The 17,643-nt window shown below is 42.8% G+C and overlaps 2 protein-coding genes across 3 annotated transcripts in view; both read left to right on the top strand.

Moving 5' to 3' along the window:
• Nucleotides 1–17,643, top strand: part of LOC117070328 (A disintegrin and metalloproteinase with thrombospondin motifs 7-like) — a 684,711-nt gene that overhangs the window by 325,237 nt on the left and 341,831 nt on the right.
• Nucleotides 11,876–17,643, top strand: part of CHRNA5 (cholinergic receptor nicotinic alpha 5 subunit) — a 28,510-nt gene continuing 22,742 nt past the window's right edge. For both annotated transcript variants that reach the window (XM_033189278.1, XM_033189279.1), the window contains exon 1: nucleotides 11,876–12,195. In XM_033189278.1, the coding sequence (XP_033045169.1) occupies nucleotides 12,090–12,195 (106 nt within the window). In that variant the 5' untranslated portion in view covers nucleotides 11,876–12,089. The remainder of the gene's footprint in view (nucleotides 12,196–17,643) is intronic.

A 17,643-nucleotide genomic window follows, 5' to 3' on the forward strand; every position in this document is an offset into this window, starting at 1 on the left:
GGAAAGCAATGCATGATCACTTTGGAAAACACACAGTGAATACAATAAAAATCACCCATAATATCTTGCCCAGAGTTAGCCACTATTAACTTATCTCATTGGCCCAGTTTAGATACTGAATGAGTATACTGGTAACCTTCAGCAAATTATAGGCAAGCTATTTTAAAAGACTGTTTTATTTTATTTTCTTTGGAGATGGAGTCTTGCTCTGTCACCCAGACTGGAGTGCAGTGGCACAATCTCAGCTCACTGCAACCTCCTAGGTTCATGCAATTCTCCTGCTTCAGCCTCCAAAGTATCTGGGATTACAGGCACCTGCCACCATGCCCCGCTGTTGTTTTTTTAATTTTTAGCAGACAGGGGGTTTTAGCATGTTGGCCAGGCTGGTTTCAAACTCCTGGCCTCAAGTGATCCATCCGTCTCGGCCTCCCAAAGTGCTGGGATTACAGGCATGAGCCACCACCACGCCCAGCCTAAAAATACTCTTAATGGAGAAATGTAAAAATACTTTTTTCTTCTAATTGCTTTTCTTTTTCCTTTTTTTGAGATGAAGTCTCACTCTTTTGCCCAGGCTGGAGTGCAGTGGCACCATCGTGGCTCACTGCAACCTCCGCCTCCCAGATTCAAGTCATTCTCCTGCCTCAGCCTCCTGAGTAACTGGGATTACAGATGCAAACCACCACACCTGGCTAATTTTGTATTTTTAGTAGAGATGAGGTTTCACCATTTTGGCCAGTCTGGTCTCGAACTTCTGACCTCAGGTGATCCACCCACCTCGGCCTCCCAAAGTGCTGGGATTACAGGCGAGAGCCACCGCGCCCAAGTATTTTGCAGCCTTAGAAAGCCCTGTTTCTCTTTACAGCAGAGTAGAAGCTATCATTTGTTGAATAAACAGTAAGTGTCAGCTACATTATAAATGTTAGTGCTAATTCTCACAACAACCTTGTAAACCCTTGAGGGCCTACTCTGTGCTCAGTGATTTAGAGGCAATTTCTCTATCGTGTAGTTGAGGAAACCAAAGATCAGAAAAGGTGAGTAATTTGTGCCAAGTCACACAACTGCAGTGCTATCATTCCATGCAAGCCATCACTATCATTCCCTTGCCTGGACTTCTATAATAGCTGCCCATGCTTGTTGCCCTCCAACCTATTCTTTCCTTCACCGCTAGAGGGATCTTCTTAATATGTCAGTCGGAGCACATGAACACATGTCTTAAACCTCACATACGTTTCCCATCAGAGAACTTCCCCAATTTACTGTGAAGCTAATGCAGCTTAAGATTCAAGTCTTCATTTGCATGGCTCCTTCCTAGGCTCTGGGAAGGACCCTAATAATGTATTCTTATGCTCATACCCAAAATACCTTTTTTTTTTTTCTTTTCAGAGACAGAGTCTCACTCTGTCGCCCAGGCTGGAGTGCAGTGGCACGATCTTGGCTCACTGCAATCTCCACCTCCTGGGTTCAAGCAATTCTCCTGCCTCAGCCTCCCGAGTAGCTGGGATTATAGGCGCATGCGGCTATGCGAAGCTAATTTTTTTTGTATTTTAGTAGAGACGGGGTTTCACCATGTTGCCTAGGCTGGTCTCGAACTCCTGAACTCAGGCAATCTGCCTATCTTGGCCTCCCAAAGTGCTAGGATTACAGGAGTGAGCTACTGCGCCTGGCCGCAAAATATCTTTTAACAGCAGTTGAGAAGCACTACTGTTTGTTTCTGCACAAGTTTCTCCTCCTTTTGGAAGACATTGGAGTGGTCATGGGTGTAATGGAATGTGTTAATTCACAGTCACTTTCATGGATAGTGAGCTTATTGTTGACCATTCCAGTGTAGAAATGGCTTCGGGATGTTTTCTACCACCATTGTGCCAACTCACCTGGCATCATGACAAGAAGATACAGGGGCAGAGGTTGTGTCACCACGTGAACTACGTCTTCTATGGTGCCCATCATTGGAAGTTTATGAATACTGGAGAGAGAAACAAGGCTTGAAATATATGGAGTCAGAAGCTAGTCTATGATAAACACTTCCGGTTTCCAGATGTATAAAATTATAAGCTAAGGATTCAGTTCTCATCATTACCAAAACAGGAAGTGGGAAAAGTACTATAGGATGTTAGACTGATAGTCAAACTATCATTTTCTAGTTACTGTGATGTTTGTCATCTTTTAAAAAATTTGTTCTGGCTTTGAGTGTTGTGGTCCAACAAATAATGTAATTTGTTGACATTATTTTTGCTCTAAGTAAATACCCAATTTCACACCCAATTTCACATTTGTACTATCCTATTCTTTTTCTGTTTGTAGAGATGGTGTTTTGCTATGTTGCCCAGGCTGAGGCTTGACTTGAACTCCTGGGCTCAAGTGATCCTCCCTCCTCAGCCTCCCCAGTAGCTGGGACTATAGGCACGTGCCAACACACCTGGCTTGTATTGTCATATTCTTTGCTTAAACAGAACTCCTTCCCACCTTCCCAAATAATATAATCTTCAATATAAACCAGAATTAGTCCCTGTTTTCCATTGTCCCCCTATCTTTTTTTTTTTTTTTTTTTTTTTGAGGCGGAGTCTCGCTCTGTCGCCCGGACTGGAGTGCAGTGGCCGGATCTCAGCTCACTGCAAGCTCCGCCTCCCGGGTTTACGCCATTCTCCTGCCTCAGCCTCCCGAGTAGCTGGGACTACAGGCGCCCGCCACCTCACCCGCCCGGCTAGTTTTTTTTTTGTATTTTTAGTAGAGACGGAGTTTCACCGTGTTAGCCAGGATGGTCTCGATCTCCTGACCTCGTGATCCGCCCGTCTCGGCCTCCCAAAGTGCTGGGATTACAGGCTTGAGCCACCGCGCCCGGCCTGTCCCCCTATCTTGTTGAGAATCTGTACCTGATTCCTCTCTGCCCCTCCCTCACACAAACTTCTTTGTTCTTTTTTTTTTTTTTTAAGACAGGTTCTCTCTTTGTCACCACAGCTGTGGTGCCATCATAGTTCACTGCAGCCTCAACCTCCTGGGTTCAAGTGATACTCCCATCTCAGCCTCCCATGTAGCTAGGACCACAGGTGTGCACCACCACCATCAGAAAATTTTTATTTTTAGTAGAGATGAGGTCTCACTAAGTTGCCCAGGCTGGCGAACTCCTGAGCTCACGCGATCCTCCTGCCTTGGCCTCCCAAAATGCCGAGATTACAGGCATGAGCTACTGTGCCTAGCCATAGCAAGCTCTTTTCTACCTAAGTGTCTTTAGCTAGATCACCCCTCTATCTGGAATGCTCTTCCCTCCATCCTGCACGACTGCCACTTTCTCCATCTTCTGTCCTAACTCAGGTTACCTTGTCAGGAAGGCATTTCCTGACCACTTGATCTAAAGTAAAAGTCCCTACCCACTAACTACTGCATCAATTTTATCCCTCAATAGTTTTTTTTTTTTTTTTTTTTTTTTTTTTTTTTGAGACAGAGTTACACTCGGTTGCCAGGCCAGGCTAGAGTGCTGTGGCACAATCTTGGTTCACTGCAATCTCAGCCTCCCAGGTAGCTGGCATTACAGGCATGCGCCACCACACCCAGCTATTTTTTGTATTTTTAGTAGAGACGGGGTTTCACCATGTTGGCCAGGATAGTCTCCATCTCCTGACTTCGTGATTTACCTGCCTAGGCCTCCCAAAGTGCCGGGATTACAGGCATGAGCTACCGCGCCAAGCACTCCTCAACTGTTCTTATCAAATTCTGAAATTATCTTGCTTGTTTTTTGTTATTTTTTTTTTAAAGACAAGGTCTTATGTTGTTTTTTTTTTTAAAGACAAAGCTTATTTTTATTTTTATTTTTGAGATGGAGTTTTGCTCTTGTCACCAGGGCTGGAGTGCAATGGCATACTCTCTGCTCACTATAATCTCAAGCGATTCTCCTGCCTCAGCCTCCCAAGTAGTTGGGATTACAGGCATGTGCCATCACACCAAGTTAATTTTTATATTTTTAGTAGAGATGGGGTTTCACCATGTTAGCCAGGCTGGTCTTGAACTCCTGACTTCAGGTGATCCATCCACCCCAGCCTCCCAAAGTGCTGGAATTATAGGCATGAGCCACTGGGCCCAACCAAGGTTTGTTTTTTAAAGACAAGTTCTCACTCTGTTGCCCAGGCTAGGGTGCAGCAGCAGGCATGATCATAGCTCAGTGAACTCCTGTGCTTAAGGGACCCTCCCACTTCAGCCTCACAAGTAGCTAGGACCACAAGTGCACACCACCACACCTGGCTATGTTATGTTATGTTATGTTATGTTATGTTATGTTATGTTATTGATAAGGGGGTTCTTGATGTTGCCCAGGCTGGTCTGGAACTCCTGGCCTTAAACAAACCTCCCACCTCACTCAGCTTCCCAAAGTGCTGGGATGATAGGCATGAGCCACTGCATCCAGCTATGTTTACTTGTTTATTGTTTGAGTTCCTTCCCACCCAGCTTTGTTTACTTGTTTATTGTTTGAGTTCCTTCCCGAGGCAGTACTTTCCAAGAATGCAGGGACATTAACTATCATGTTCACGAAATCATTCCTAGAATTTGGCATATACATTAGTTGTTTCTTAAATATTCGTTGAATGAATGAATGAATAGCTGGGAGTGACAGCAAAGATTCAAACTCATGTTTATCAAATCAAAGGCTGTGCGATGCCCAATATGCCAAAAGCTTTCTGTATTTCCCAATCTGTTATACCACAGAGCATTGAAAAGATCATGTGTGTGTTAAGAACACAGGCAGTTTCAATTCTGGTTCACCAATGACTGAGAAGATCAGATATAATCAAGGAACAAAATATTCTTTTCCATACAGGTGACTTCAAGTATTCTTCAGTTTTCAAAAAATTTAAAACACCTAAAATTAATCAGCCATGTTCTAAAAGAGCAAGGAAAAATTGTGTTTTGTGTGAGACAGCTGTGGAACTGGAAATTACCAAATGATTTCCAGTTTTAAGAGATTTGGATCAGGTGGCTTAGAATTAGATTAAAGATAATCAATTCCCTGGATCAATGCCATGCATAACTCTAATCTTCAGAAGGAGCTTTTTGTATTGCTGAGAGGTTGCTCATCTAGTCTTGTTTCTTATCCATATAGAAACCTTGATGTCAATTAGTATTCCACGGGAAATGAAGCTAGATGAGAAAGTGAACCCTTGCTAAATAAATTAGAAGAGATGATAATTAAAGCAGAGATTCTAAACCGTATCAGAGAAGCAGCTCTATCTTCATTTTACCATCACTTCCCTAAAAGCAACATATGGCAGTTTACAGATTACACATGGAAATGAAATATATTTAATTTTGGATTTTTTTGTGCTTTTGAGGATCAGAATTTCATAATATCTCTTGACTGAACAAGAGTTAATCTGGGAACAAATAATTTGGCAATCGATACATTAAATTCTAAGATGACAGTTCTCCTGGTCTATAGCCACAAATATCTGGAACATTTGTGGTCTAAACCTGCAGTATAATTTGTACTTTAAAACCTGCAGTATAAATTGTATACTTCTGGTATACAGAGCAGTGTCTATAAATACCTCTCAAGTCCAGAATAGAAAGCCTGAGGGAGAGATAGAGGCTAGATATTTGATATTAGAAAAAATTCCAATTCTACCTTTTGCACAGAATTGAATATTTGTAATTGTGTCTTGTAGATATCAAATTAAAAGCATAAGTTTCATTTTAACATTTATAATAGTATACCATCTATGGAGAACAGACAATATGTATTTATATTATACACATTTACATATTCCTAATAAGGTGTCTTTATTTAGTAGACAAATGTTGAACTTTTGCATATTAAAAATTATTACTTTAGGACTTTATGGAAATTCATATTTGTCTTAAAAGAAAAATTATTTTATAACATAATTCATCATTCCCAGATTTAAAAGCTTTCAACATTTAGGGCACATGCGATATTGTATTGTACTTTCTTAAAAGTGAAAACCAGTATCTTCATTTTTTTTTTTTTTTTTTTTGTTTTGAGACAGCGTCTCACTCTGTTGCCAGGGCTGGAGTGCAGTGATGGGATCTCGGTTCATTGCAACCTCTGCTTCCTGGGTTCAAGCGATTCTCCTGCCTCAGCCTCCTGAGTAGCTGGGATTACAGGCTCCTGGCATTACACCCAGCTAATTTTTTGTATTTTCAGTAGAGACAGGGTTTCACCGTATTGTCCAGGCTGCTCTTGAACTCCTGACCTTGTTATTCACCCACCTCAACCTCCCAAAGTGCTGGGATTACAGGCATGAGCCACTGCACCCAGCCTAGTATCTTCATTTTTAACAAGAACGTTTTGTAGGCCAGGTGTGGTGGCTCATGCCTGTAATCCCAGTACTTTGGGAGGCCAAGGGGGCGGATCACCTGAAGTCAGGAATTCGAAACCAGCCTGGCCAACATGGTGAAACATCTCTACTAAAAAAACAAAATTAGCCAGACGTGGTGAGGCATGCTTGTAATCCTAGCTACTTGGGAGGCTGAGGAAGGAGAATCACTTGAACCTGGGGGGTAGAGGTTGCAGTGAGCCAAGATCACGCCATTGCACTGCAACCTGGGCAACAAGAGTGAAACTCCATCTCAAAAAAAAAAAAGAAAAGAAAAAAAGTTTGGTAGCTGAATTGCCATTTCCTTGTTAACATGCATTTTTCTTGAACGTAGGTAATTGAACCTGTCACATTGTGTTATATATATATGCTATTATTAAATTCTGTTGAGAAGGTTTAGTTTTATATATGGCTTATATTTTTGTGATATTTGATTTTATGCATTACTATTTAGTTATTACAATCTAATAAAAATATGGCCAATTGATTTTCTTTTTTAAAGCTCTCCACATTAAAATATGTCTGTACTTTTACGTTTTGATTGTGGTCATTGAAATAGCCCTTTAAAGAGACCTTTTCTTCTTATATTGTTTCTTATGAAGGGTTGAATTTTAATATCACATCAATACTTGCTTTTTTCATTTAATCTGTGAAAATGAATTTAATTTCAGCAGTAAAATTGACAGCATCCATTTTTATCTTTAATTAACTTTTCAGTTTGGCTTTCATCTTAAAGGCTCACAGCAGAATTTATCACCAAGCCATAATAGAAGTGCTGAATGGAAGATTCAGAGAAGCTGCCTAGCTCTGAATTTAGCTCAGTTGACCCCATTATAAAAACGAAAAGTGAACAACATTGATATAAAAGATAACTCATTAGGCCATACCACTAACAGAAGACAATGTTTATTTTTGATTTCTGCTATTTATTTGGCCTCCAAATTCCCTTTCCATGCACTCTTTTTAACTCCAAAGCACCAACTGCCTTTACTTAAGGGTTTTGTAAGTATGAAAGTACGTCAGAGAATAATTGCTACATAAATAATAATAGCTACCATCTATTGCATACTCAAGCACTGTGCTAAGGACTTTATTAACTTTATATTCTGTGAAGCAGGTTTTATGGCACTGTTTAAAAATTAGTAATGGGGCTTAAAGAGATTAACTTTAGTTTAGTGAATGGTTAAGTCTTTGAAGTCAGGTCACCTGGATTTGAATCCCTGTCCACTATTTTCTAGCTTGCTAGCTCTGAGATCTTGGGAAAACCAGTTAGCATTCATGTAGTCAGTGAAAGCAATGAGCAGAGGGAGTACAAGGCCCAACTTAGTTAGAGAGATTGCTTTCATACAAGAAGTGACAATAAGCCCAGTGCTGGAGGAAGAGTAGGAGTTAGGCAAAGCAGAGGAGGAGGAGGGGTGGGGAGAGATTAGTCCGGGCAGAGGAACAGCATGTGTGAAGGCCCTAGGGCGGGACTGGGCTTGGTGGTTCCTGGACTGAAGGGGCCCAGGTGGCTGGAATTTAGTTTGCAAAGGGTAGGGGTGTGATGTGGAGTTTGTGAGCGTAGAGTGGGGCGGGAGGCCTCTAAAAATCATGACAAGGACTTGGGATTTTGTTTCTGTTTGAAGACAATCACTCAGGCTGCCATCTGCAGAGTGTGTTGGAGGATCCAGGGAAGGAGACCCAGTAAGAGGCAGGGGCAGGAGTCTAAGATAGAGATGCATTTGAATAAAGTAGGAGTGGAAAGGAGATATAGGAGATGGATTCAAAATAAATTCAAGGCTGGCCAGGTGCGGTGGCTCAGGCCTGTAATCGCAGCACCCTGGGAGACCGAGGCGGGTGGATCACCTGGAATTCCAGTCCAGCCTGACCAACATGGTGAAACACCATCTCTACTAAAAATACAAAATTAGCTGGTCCTGACGGCGCATGCCTGTAATCTCAGCTACTTGGGAGGCTGAGGCAGGAGAATCACTTGAACCCGGGAGGCGGAGGTTGCAGTGAGCTGAGATCGCACCATTGTACTCCAGTCTGGGCAACAAGAGTGAAACTCCTTCTTAAAAATAAGATAGGCCGGGCGCGGTGGCTCAAGCCTGTAATCCCAGCACTTTGGGAGGCCGAGACGGGCGGATCACGAGGTCAGGAGATCGAGACCATCCTGGCTAACACGGTGAAACCCCGTCTCTACTAAAAATACAAAAAACTAGCCGGGCGAGGTGGCGGGCGCCTGTAGTCCCAGCTACTCGGGAGGCTGAGGCAGGAGAATGGCGTAAACCCGGGAGGCGGAGCTTGCAGTGAGCTGAGATCCGGCCACTGCACTCCACTCCAGCCCGGGCGACAGAGCAAGACTCCGTCTCAAAAAAAAAAAAAAAAAAAAAAAAAAAATAAGATAGATAGATAAATAAATAAATAATAAATAAATAAATTCCAGGTAAATAGCACTTAGGGTTGAATTAGACTTGGTGGGTGAAGTAGAGGGAGGAACTAAGGATGACTTCCAGTTTTCTAGCTTGAGTAATTAGTCAGATGGTGGTAGCATTGATTGAGATGGGAAGGCTAAGAGGATAACATGGTTTGGGGACATCTTAAGCGACATATCTAAGTGACTATAATGTAAAGTACATAGTCAAATACACTGGAGCTCAGAGGCAAGATCAGCACTTACCTGCGTATGAATCTGGTCATCATCAATATATGGATGGTATTTACAGCCAGGGAAGTGGATAAGATCACTGAGGGAGGAATTTTACAGAGACAGGAGAATACGTCCCAGATGTGAGCCTCTGGAATTTCCAACAGGCAAAGCCTGGGTCAAAGAGGAGGAACCTGCCAAGAGAACTGAGAAGGAGTTGGCCAAAACAAGGATAATTAAAGTACCACTTCTATAATATTGAGATTAAATGAACTAGCATATTAAACAGTGTTTAACTTCTTACAGTCCCCTTACTTAGCAGTGTTAATTTAATTATTAAATTCTACTTTCTATGACAAAGTACTGACTGGCCAGTGGGTATTATAAAGGTGAACAAGACATAGCCCCACTGGGTATGGTGGTTCACACTCCTAATTCCAGCACTTTGGGAGGCTGAGGTGGGAGGATCTCTTGAGCCTGGGAGTTTGAGACAAGCCCAGACGACATAGTTAGACCGTCTCTACCAAAGAAAACCAAAGAAACAAACAAAAAAAATCAAAACTAAAAAAATTAGCTGGTTGTAGTGGTGCACACCTGTAATCCCAGCTACTTGATAGGCTGGGGAGGAAGGATTGCTTGAGTTTGAGCCCAGGAGGTTGAGGCTGCAGTGAGCTATCATCACACTGCTACACACTCCAGCCTGGGCAAGCGTAAAACCCTGTCTCTACTAGGAAAAAAAAAAGACATAGCCGTTAGACTGAGAAACCCATTATCTACTAGAGAACATAATTATAGCGAAATAGATAAAGAAAAGGCAAGTGGCATTTGAAATGAGCCTTGAAGAAAGGGTGGGTTTGGATATTCAGAAAAGGGGAGAAGGAAGGACAAGTGAAGACAGGAAAGTGTAATAAAAATTCTACCATCTTCAGAGGAAAATGTGGTGTCTGGGATGCAAGAACCGTGTAACAGTCCCTTTGGCTAAGTCTCAGAAAGTTGGTAGATAGAGGCCACTTTGGGGGAACTTTGTAGGTGGTGGCTGCAGCAACAGTAGCAATTTTCATTGTCATTTGATCAGCTAATGTCTCCTAGCAGTGTGAAGATGTCTGTTATCAGAGTCAGGTGTAGCACCACATCCAGCAAACATGAGAAATTGGCATATCCCCCTGGAAAAACCATCTAAGATGTAGACGTTATATTCTGATTATTTGCTTGGATTTTAAAATGCCCTACAAATGACATGCTTTGCCTTTCACTTAATAGCGACAATTAATAGTATTTTTCATAGATTATGTAAACAACCATCATTCTCATGATTATTGATATAACATCTAGGAGTTCCAATTATACTTCCAGTGGCTCCACTAACAACCATTTCATCCCAGTTTTGCCACTGACAAGTACTGTGACCTTCAGCAGTTATTCAACTCCTCTGTTTCGAATCAATTAGCTGTAAAAGCAGAATAACACTTTAAAGTCATCCAAACACTGTTAGGATGAATTGCATAAGTGCCTATAAGTCCCATAAATTCTTCAGAGTAAAACATAAATTTGCAGTGAAAAGATGATAGGTACTGTCTTTCATTTCTGTGCAGAAGTACAATTAATTACTAACCCTAACTGCGGTTAACCATGTCTTGTGCATTCCTTTTCTGTGGCCCCTTTCTGTAAGTCCTGCTTAAACAGATTGGCTCCATTGGATGTAATTCTATTTTTCTAGCTGTGGTTGGACCTAAGAAGAGCGTCTTCACTGAATTTTGCCGTTCAGATTCTTTGCAACCAGGTTTAGTTTTTCACAGATTTACTAGTCTGGAGGTTGGAGTGAAATTTCTGCTCACAGTGAGTCTTAGAGGTGTCAACTCCACAAAGCATACTGTGAAGAGTCAGCGGCTCCCTCTGCCACTGAAATTTAAAGATAATTCGCCTGAATCCCTTCAGTCAAATGAACCTCTCTAATCAATTATGGACAGAGAGGATGAAATATAGGGTCTGGAGGGATTCGAGACGGGTTTCCAGCAGTCAGCACCAATCTCCACTGGAACTGCTAAGGGTCTGTAGCAGATAGCGTCACTAATATTTACAAATGTTAATTGATGGCAACACGGAGGGTGATGCCCACGTTTGAGGCGACTGCATATCATTTCCCGGGATGGCTTGAGTGTCAGAACTGTACCTTCCCGAGTCCTCTAGTTTATCTGCCTCGGTTCCTCGTTTCCAGACGAGGAAACAGGCCCAGAGAGGAAGGTGACTTGCCCAGGGTTGCCTCGCTGGGCCACAACACAGGTCTCCTGGTGGGGACCCCTTGGCTGGCAGGACAGCCCTAGGAGGCAGTCAAGCTGCGACTGGTACTTCCTGGTGAGAAAGACTTGAGTAGGCAGCGGGGCCCATGGAGAACTCTGCAGCCCGGAGCAAGTCCCCCACCACTGTGATTCTGCCCCAGCTTCCCGCTTGTTTCTTTCGCAGCTCTGATCACAACTTGGAATTACTTTATTTACATTTTCTGTCAGCTGGGAGCAATCTGTCCCTCTGCTTCCCTTTTGGTGCTGAGCACAGAGCAGACATCAATGAATAGCTGTTATCTTAAGGTGTGCAGTGACTTGGCCAAGGACACCCGGTGGTTAGAGAAGGACGCGGCTGCGATGCCAGCCTAGAGTCCTTGCCTTCCTGGAACTCTGCTCCAGGTCGCGCCTGCCAGAAGGAAGGCCTGGAGGCGGGGGCCAGGGCGATGGGGCGGGGCCAGGGGTGGAAAAGGAGGAGCTAGGAGCAGACAGGGTTGGGCCAGAGGCGGGGCTGGGGGGGAAAGGCCTGGTGGGGATCGGAGGCGGGGCTATGAGTAGACCGGACAGGGCCAGAAGGAACAAGGCGGGGATTGGGCGGGGCAAGAGAAAACAGGGGCGGGGCAGGGGTGGTTCTGGGCGGGGCCAGGCGCCGCAAGCTTCTACACGCATCCCGAGCCCGCCTGAAACTGCTAGGCTGAGGCTGCTGTCCCGGCGGGATCTGAGGAGCGGGGCGGCGCCTCTGCTGCGTCTGCCCTCGTTTTCTCTCACGACTCACACTTGGTGCTCCATCCCCCAAGAGTTCGCGTTCCCCGCACGGCGGTCGAGAGGCGGCTGCCCGCGGTCCCGCGCGGGTCCGGGGCGATGGCGGCGCGGGGGTCTGGGCCCCGCGCGCTCCGCCTGCTGCTCTTGGTCCAGCTGGTCGCGGGGTGCTGCGGTCTGGCGGGCGCGGCGGGCGGCGCGCAGGGAGGTAAGCCCGGGCGGCAGGGGGTCGGGGCGGGGGGCCGCGGGCCAGAGCGGGGACTGGCCCGGCCCCCAACCGCGGTGCCCAGGAAGCCGCCAAGCCATGGCCGCCGGAAAACCTGGTTGCGAGGCGAGGTGGGTTTTTTTTCTCCTGGGGGCTTGGAGTGAGGTTTCAGTTTAAATGCCCAGATTTCCTCCTTTAAATGCAGAGAAAAGGCCACTTGGGTGGGTTTTCGTTGTTGTTCCACGACCTGCATCGCTGGAGACTACGAGGCTGGCTTAGCGTGTACTTTCACACAACTTTTTCAGTAAAAGATGCCGCTGTTGTCCAGTAGGGCTTTCCTGTCGTGGTGGCAGCCAGGCTTACCACTTTGTTGCCTATTCACGGGATATAGAGACTCTGGGTTTTATTCTAGGGGTTGGGACTTACCTTCCACCTCCTGCCCGCCTCTTCCCCAATTCCTGTCCCCCACCCACGGCAGCATTTGAAAACCTTTCCTTTCTCTGGAGATGAAAAGTGTGTGTTGTAGCAGGCTAGGCGGCCGACTTGCCTGGCTTCTGGGCTAATCGTTTGCATCCAAATTTCCTCACTAGCTCCTGAGAGCACAGCTTTTTTCAGCCTGATGTTTTTCAAGAGGTTTTGGACAGGAATGGAAACAACGAAAGAAATCGCGTAGTCCCACATGTTTCAAGTGCCTGGGAAAGTTTTAGAGTCAGTTCTCTCAATACCATGAAGAAAAATACGTTTGTGGAGCAGCTATGGTGTGATCTAAACATAGAAAAGCTAAGCATCCGTTAAGCAAGATATGATTGCAGAAGTTCACTACGTCTGTATTTCAGGTTTTATGAGTGAGTTTCTTAAATAGGGGAAATATTGCAAGAACCTTTTCTTGCCTTTCCTTTGTTAAGGTTTTTAATCTATGGTTCCTGATTTTAGGAAGTAATAAGACTAGAATAAGTCATTGCAGGATGTATTGCTTAGTGTAGACCGAAGAGAAATAAGATGGAGGGTGATTTAAACAAATTAAGAGAATCCTGGGCAGAGAGAGTTAAACAGAAAGAAAGGAATGTGATGTTGGAGCCAGGCATTTAAATTATGGCTCTGGTGCATCCTGCCTGGACAAACTTCTCTCAGCTCTTTTCCTTCTTTAAGAAATGGGGGTAATCGTGCTTACCTCTCAGAGTTCTTTTGAGGATTAAATAATGCATATAAAATGCCAGGCACAGTGTCTGACACTCGAGAAAATGGTAATTCTCTACCCCTTTTGATGAAATTGAACTTTAAAAATCTGTTTCATTTCTTTTAATATAAAACACTGTAGCCAAGCGTTAAATAGTGTAAATAGCTATCCCCCTTCATGCATGGTGTTCAGTAACAAAGTGAAATTGATTAGTTCCTGCTTTCTGCCCCACTTAGTTAATATCTCTCTCATAATAACCATCTGGTTGTATTGCACTTATGTTTCCTCCTTGTTCCACGTGAGCTCCTTAAGAACTGTGATTCTTGTTTATCTTTGTATCCCCAACACCTATCTTACTGTAGGAGCCCAGTGAAGGTTTGCGGAAGGAAGGAGTGGAACAGTATCACCTCTCTGGATATTAGTTTCCCCATCTGTTTGGTGAGGGGCCATTAAAGGATTCCCCCTTCCACCTCGTAAATTGTAAGATTCTTTGTGCTCTTAGAAGTGATCATCTTGAAGAACAAAGTGATATTGAATAGATGATGTAATTGCACACTTGCTCTTAACTGTTAATATGCATTTGTGTACAGCTGTCGTTGCATGTGGGTGGTTGAAAGTACTGTCTGGAAATGGGAGACCTGCCACTCACTGTCTGTGTTTCCTTGGATGTATTACTTGACCTTGCTAATTCTTTATTTCTCTCTCTTTAAAATGAAAGGGCGGTAGTAGATGTTTTTTAAGTCAACTTTAAGTTTTTTAAGTTCAAGTATAATTACCTTTATTTTTACAATTTACTGTTTTCATATTCATCTTAGGTTCTTAATAGTAACCTTTCTCTATGGTTTTCTGTGAGCCAGTCTCCAGGTAAAGAGAATATCTAGACAGCTAGCAGGCATTATTTGACTGATGAACAGTCACAGAGCTGTGGAGAATGGCTCAGGAGACAATTAAAGTATAATAAAGTATAATGAACTAGTACATTAAGATAATACAAGCATTTTAAACTGACCTGTGATTGGGACAGTGATTATGGAAGTTAGATAATCATTAACTATCTAATTATATTTCTTAGCTATGTGACATTTTAAAGCTGATGGTCATATTTCTTAGCTGTGTGACATTTTATTTTTTAAATTTTTTAAAAATTTTACTTTAAGTTCTGGGATACATATGCAGAACGTGCAGGTTTGTTACATAGGTATACATGTACCATGGTGGTTTGCGGCACCTATCAACCTGTCATCTAGGTTTTAAGCCCTGCATGCATTAGGTATTTGTCCTAATGCTCTCCCTCCCCTTGCCCCCAACCTCCCGGCAGACCCTGGTGTATGATATTCCCCTCCCTGTGTCCATGTATTCTCATTGTTCAACTCCCATATGAGTGAGAACATGCGGTGTTTGGTTTTCTGTTCCTGTGTTAATTTGCTGAGAATGATGGTTTCCAGCTTCATCCGTGTCCCTGCAAAGGACATGAACTCATTCTTTTTTGTGACTACACGCTATGTGACATTTTAAATGGTTGAAACTTAATTAGTATATGTAGTGGCTGAAAATAAAGTAATTCGTAGAAAATGAGAGCTATCAAAGATTTTTTTCCTCTCACCTTTAGTCATTTTCATTAACATTTCAGAAGCTAACAGAAGTACACACATAGTGACTGTCAGTTTTACTTTTGTTATGTATGTCCTTACATAAACTTTATACACAATTTAATCTACAATTTAAAATTAGTTTGATTTCCAAGAATTACTAAATATGCTCTATGAACTAGACTGAGCAACTGGAGGGCAGGATTTCATTTGTCTGTGTATTTCCTGATACATTGCAGATGTACCTGTATTTATTAATGTACCATATGGGCTAAACTCTGAGGTTTTCAGTCAATTGTAAGAATAGCTTTTTTTAAGGATGAGTTCATGTCCTTTATAGGAACATCGATGAAGCTGGAAGCCATCATTCTGAGCAAACTATCGCAAGGATAGAAAACCAAACACCGCATGTTCTCACTCATAGGTGGGAATTGAACAATGAGAACACTTGGACACAGGGTGGTGAACATCACACAGAGGGGCCTGTTGTGGGGTGGTGGGGGGAGGGATAACATTAGGAGATATACCTAATGTAAATGATGGGTTAACAGGTGCAGCACACCAACATGGCACATGTATACATATGTAACAAACCTGCATGTTGTTTGTTATGCAGAACTTAAAGTATAATAATAAAAAAAATAAAAAAGAAAAATATCAGCATTGATATAAAGGAATTAATGCCCCAGACCATTAATTCTTGGGCTTCAGAGGGCTTCTGAAATAAAAATTTGCTTATAAAAAATAGCATTTTTTTCAACCTATAATCTACAAATTAGATCTAGCAAGTAATTTTTTATAATTAGGACTTGAAGTTTTTATTTCAGTAATTTCAGTACAGAACTTTTTTTTCTAATAGCATTATTTTTCTTCTCAAAGCATTGGAATTAAATTATCAGATGATAGTTTAAGCTCACTCTTAAACAAGCATGTCTACAGTTAGAGTTGTTAAATACTGGAATTTTTTTTTTTTTTTTGAGACAGAGTCTGACCCACCTGCCTCGGGCTCCCAAGTGCTGGGATTACAGATGTGAGCCACTGCGCCCGGCCTGGAATTGTTTTTGAAAGAAGTTTGGGATTTGTTTCTTTAGACATCTGTTCCACAGAACAGCATGGGTATAGTGTTTTTTTTTTTTTTTTTTGAGACAGAGTCTCACTCTGTCACCCAGGCTGGAATGCAGTGGCATGATCTCATCTCACTGCAATCTCTGCCTCTGGGTTCAAGTGATTCTCCTGCCTCAGCCTCCCAAGTAGCTGGGATTACAGGCATGTGCCACCATGCCTGGCTAATTTTTGTATTTTTAGTGGAGATGGGGTTTCTCCATTTTGGCCAGGTTGGTCTCGAACTCCTGACCTCTGGTGATCTGCCTGCCTCGACCTCCGAAAGTGTTGGGATCACAGGCGTGAGCCACTGCGCCTGGCCTGGGTGTAGTTTTATAGTGACAACATGATGGAAAGGATTATTTAAAATTATCCTTTTCTGTTCTATGATGAAAAATGTTAATTTAGATGTTTTGTTCTCCTTTTGAGGAAACATGATGTTGTTTGTCCTACTGTGTTTATTTATTTATTATTTTTACTGAGGCAGAGTCTTGCTCTGTCACCCAGGCTGGAGTGTAGTGATGTGATCTTGGCTCACTGCAACCTCTGGCTCCTGGGTCCAAACAATTCTTGTGCCTCAGCCTCCCAAGTAGCTGAGATTACAGGTGTACCACCACACCCAGCTTATTTATTTATTTATTTATTTTAGTAAAGACAGGGTTTCACCATGTTGGCCAGGCTGGTCTTGAACTCCTGGCCTCAAATGATCTGCCCATGTTGGCCTTGCAAAGTGCCAGGATTACAGGCATGAGCCACCACATCCAGCCCCTCCTATTGTATTTCATTCAGTGACTTCATGCTCTTCTCTTCCAAAGTGTGATTATAAAATATAGCCTTTTACCAGTAAAAATAGGAGTTAAATATGAATATTTGAATTCTGACAAAAAAGATGATATGAACTTTTAGGTTTTATTTTTCTCTGGTTTTATTTTCATTTTTATTTTACAGTCAACTATATATATATATATATATATGGAATTAGGGAAAACTCTTTCCTCTAGGTCAGGATTTCTCAACCTCTGAAATTTTGTACTGGATAATTCTTTGTTGTCAGAGAGGGGGCGTCCTGTGCCTTGTAGGATGTTTAGCAGCATACTGTTTTCTAGCCATGAGATGCCAGTCGCACCCACTGAAAAATGTCTCCAGACATTGTCAGATGTGCCCTGGGGGCAAAATTGTGCTTCACATTCCCTACCCCTTGAGAGCCACTTCTCTAGGTCTTGTTGACCAGGGCTTCTGAAACTTAGATGTACACAGGAATTCCCTGAGAATGCAGACGCTGATCCAGTAGGTCAGAAGCAGGGCCTGAGACTCTGCATTTCTAACAAGCTCCCAGGTGATGTGAATACTGTTGAGTCAGTGTATCACAATTAAATAGCAAGGTTGTAGAAAATTCCACATTCATACCAATTGGGTAAACTCTCAAGGGAAGCTGATGAAAGTAATTATGAAAATAGTGAATTTACAGTGAATTGTAGCCCAAACAATGTAAGGTTAATAGAAGCTAAGAAAACAAGCATTATCCTGCTATCTTAACAAAGCAACTGTCTTCACTTTTCCATATTTTCTTCCAGTGCTTAGTAT

Source organism: Trachypithecus francoisi, unplaced genomic scaffold (genome assembly GCF_009764315.1).
Source record: "Trachypithecus francoisi isolate TF-2019V2 unplaced genomic scaffold, Tfra_2.0 Lachesis_group3, whole genome shotgun sequence".
NCBI lineage: Eukaryota > Metazoa > Chordata > Mammalia > Primates > Cercopithecidae > Trachypithecus > Trachypithecus francoisi.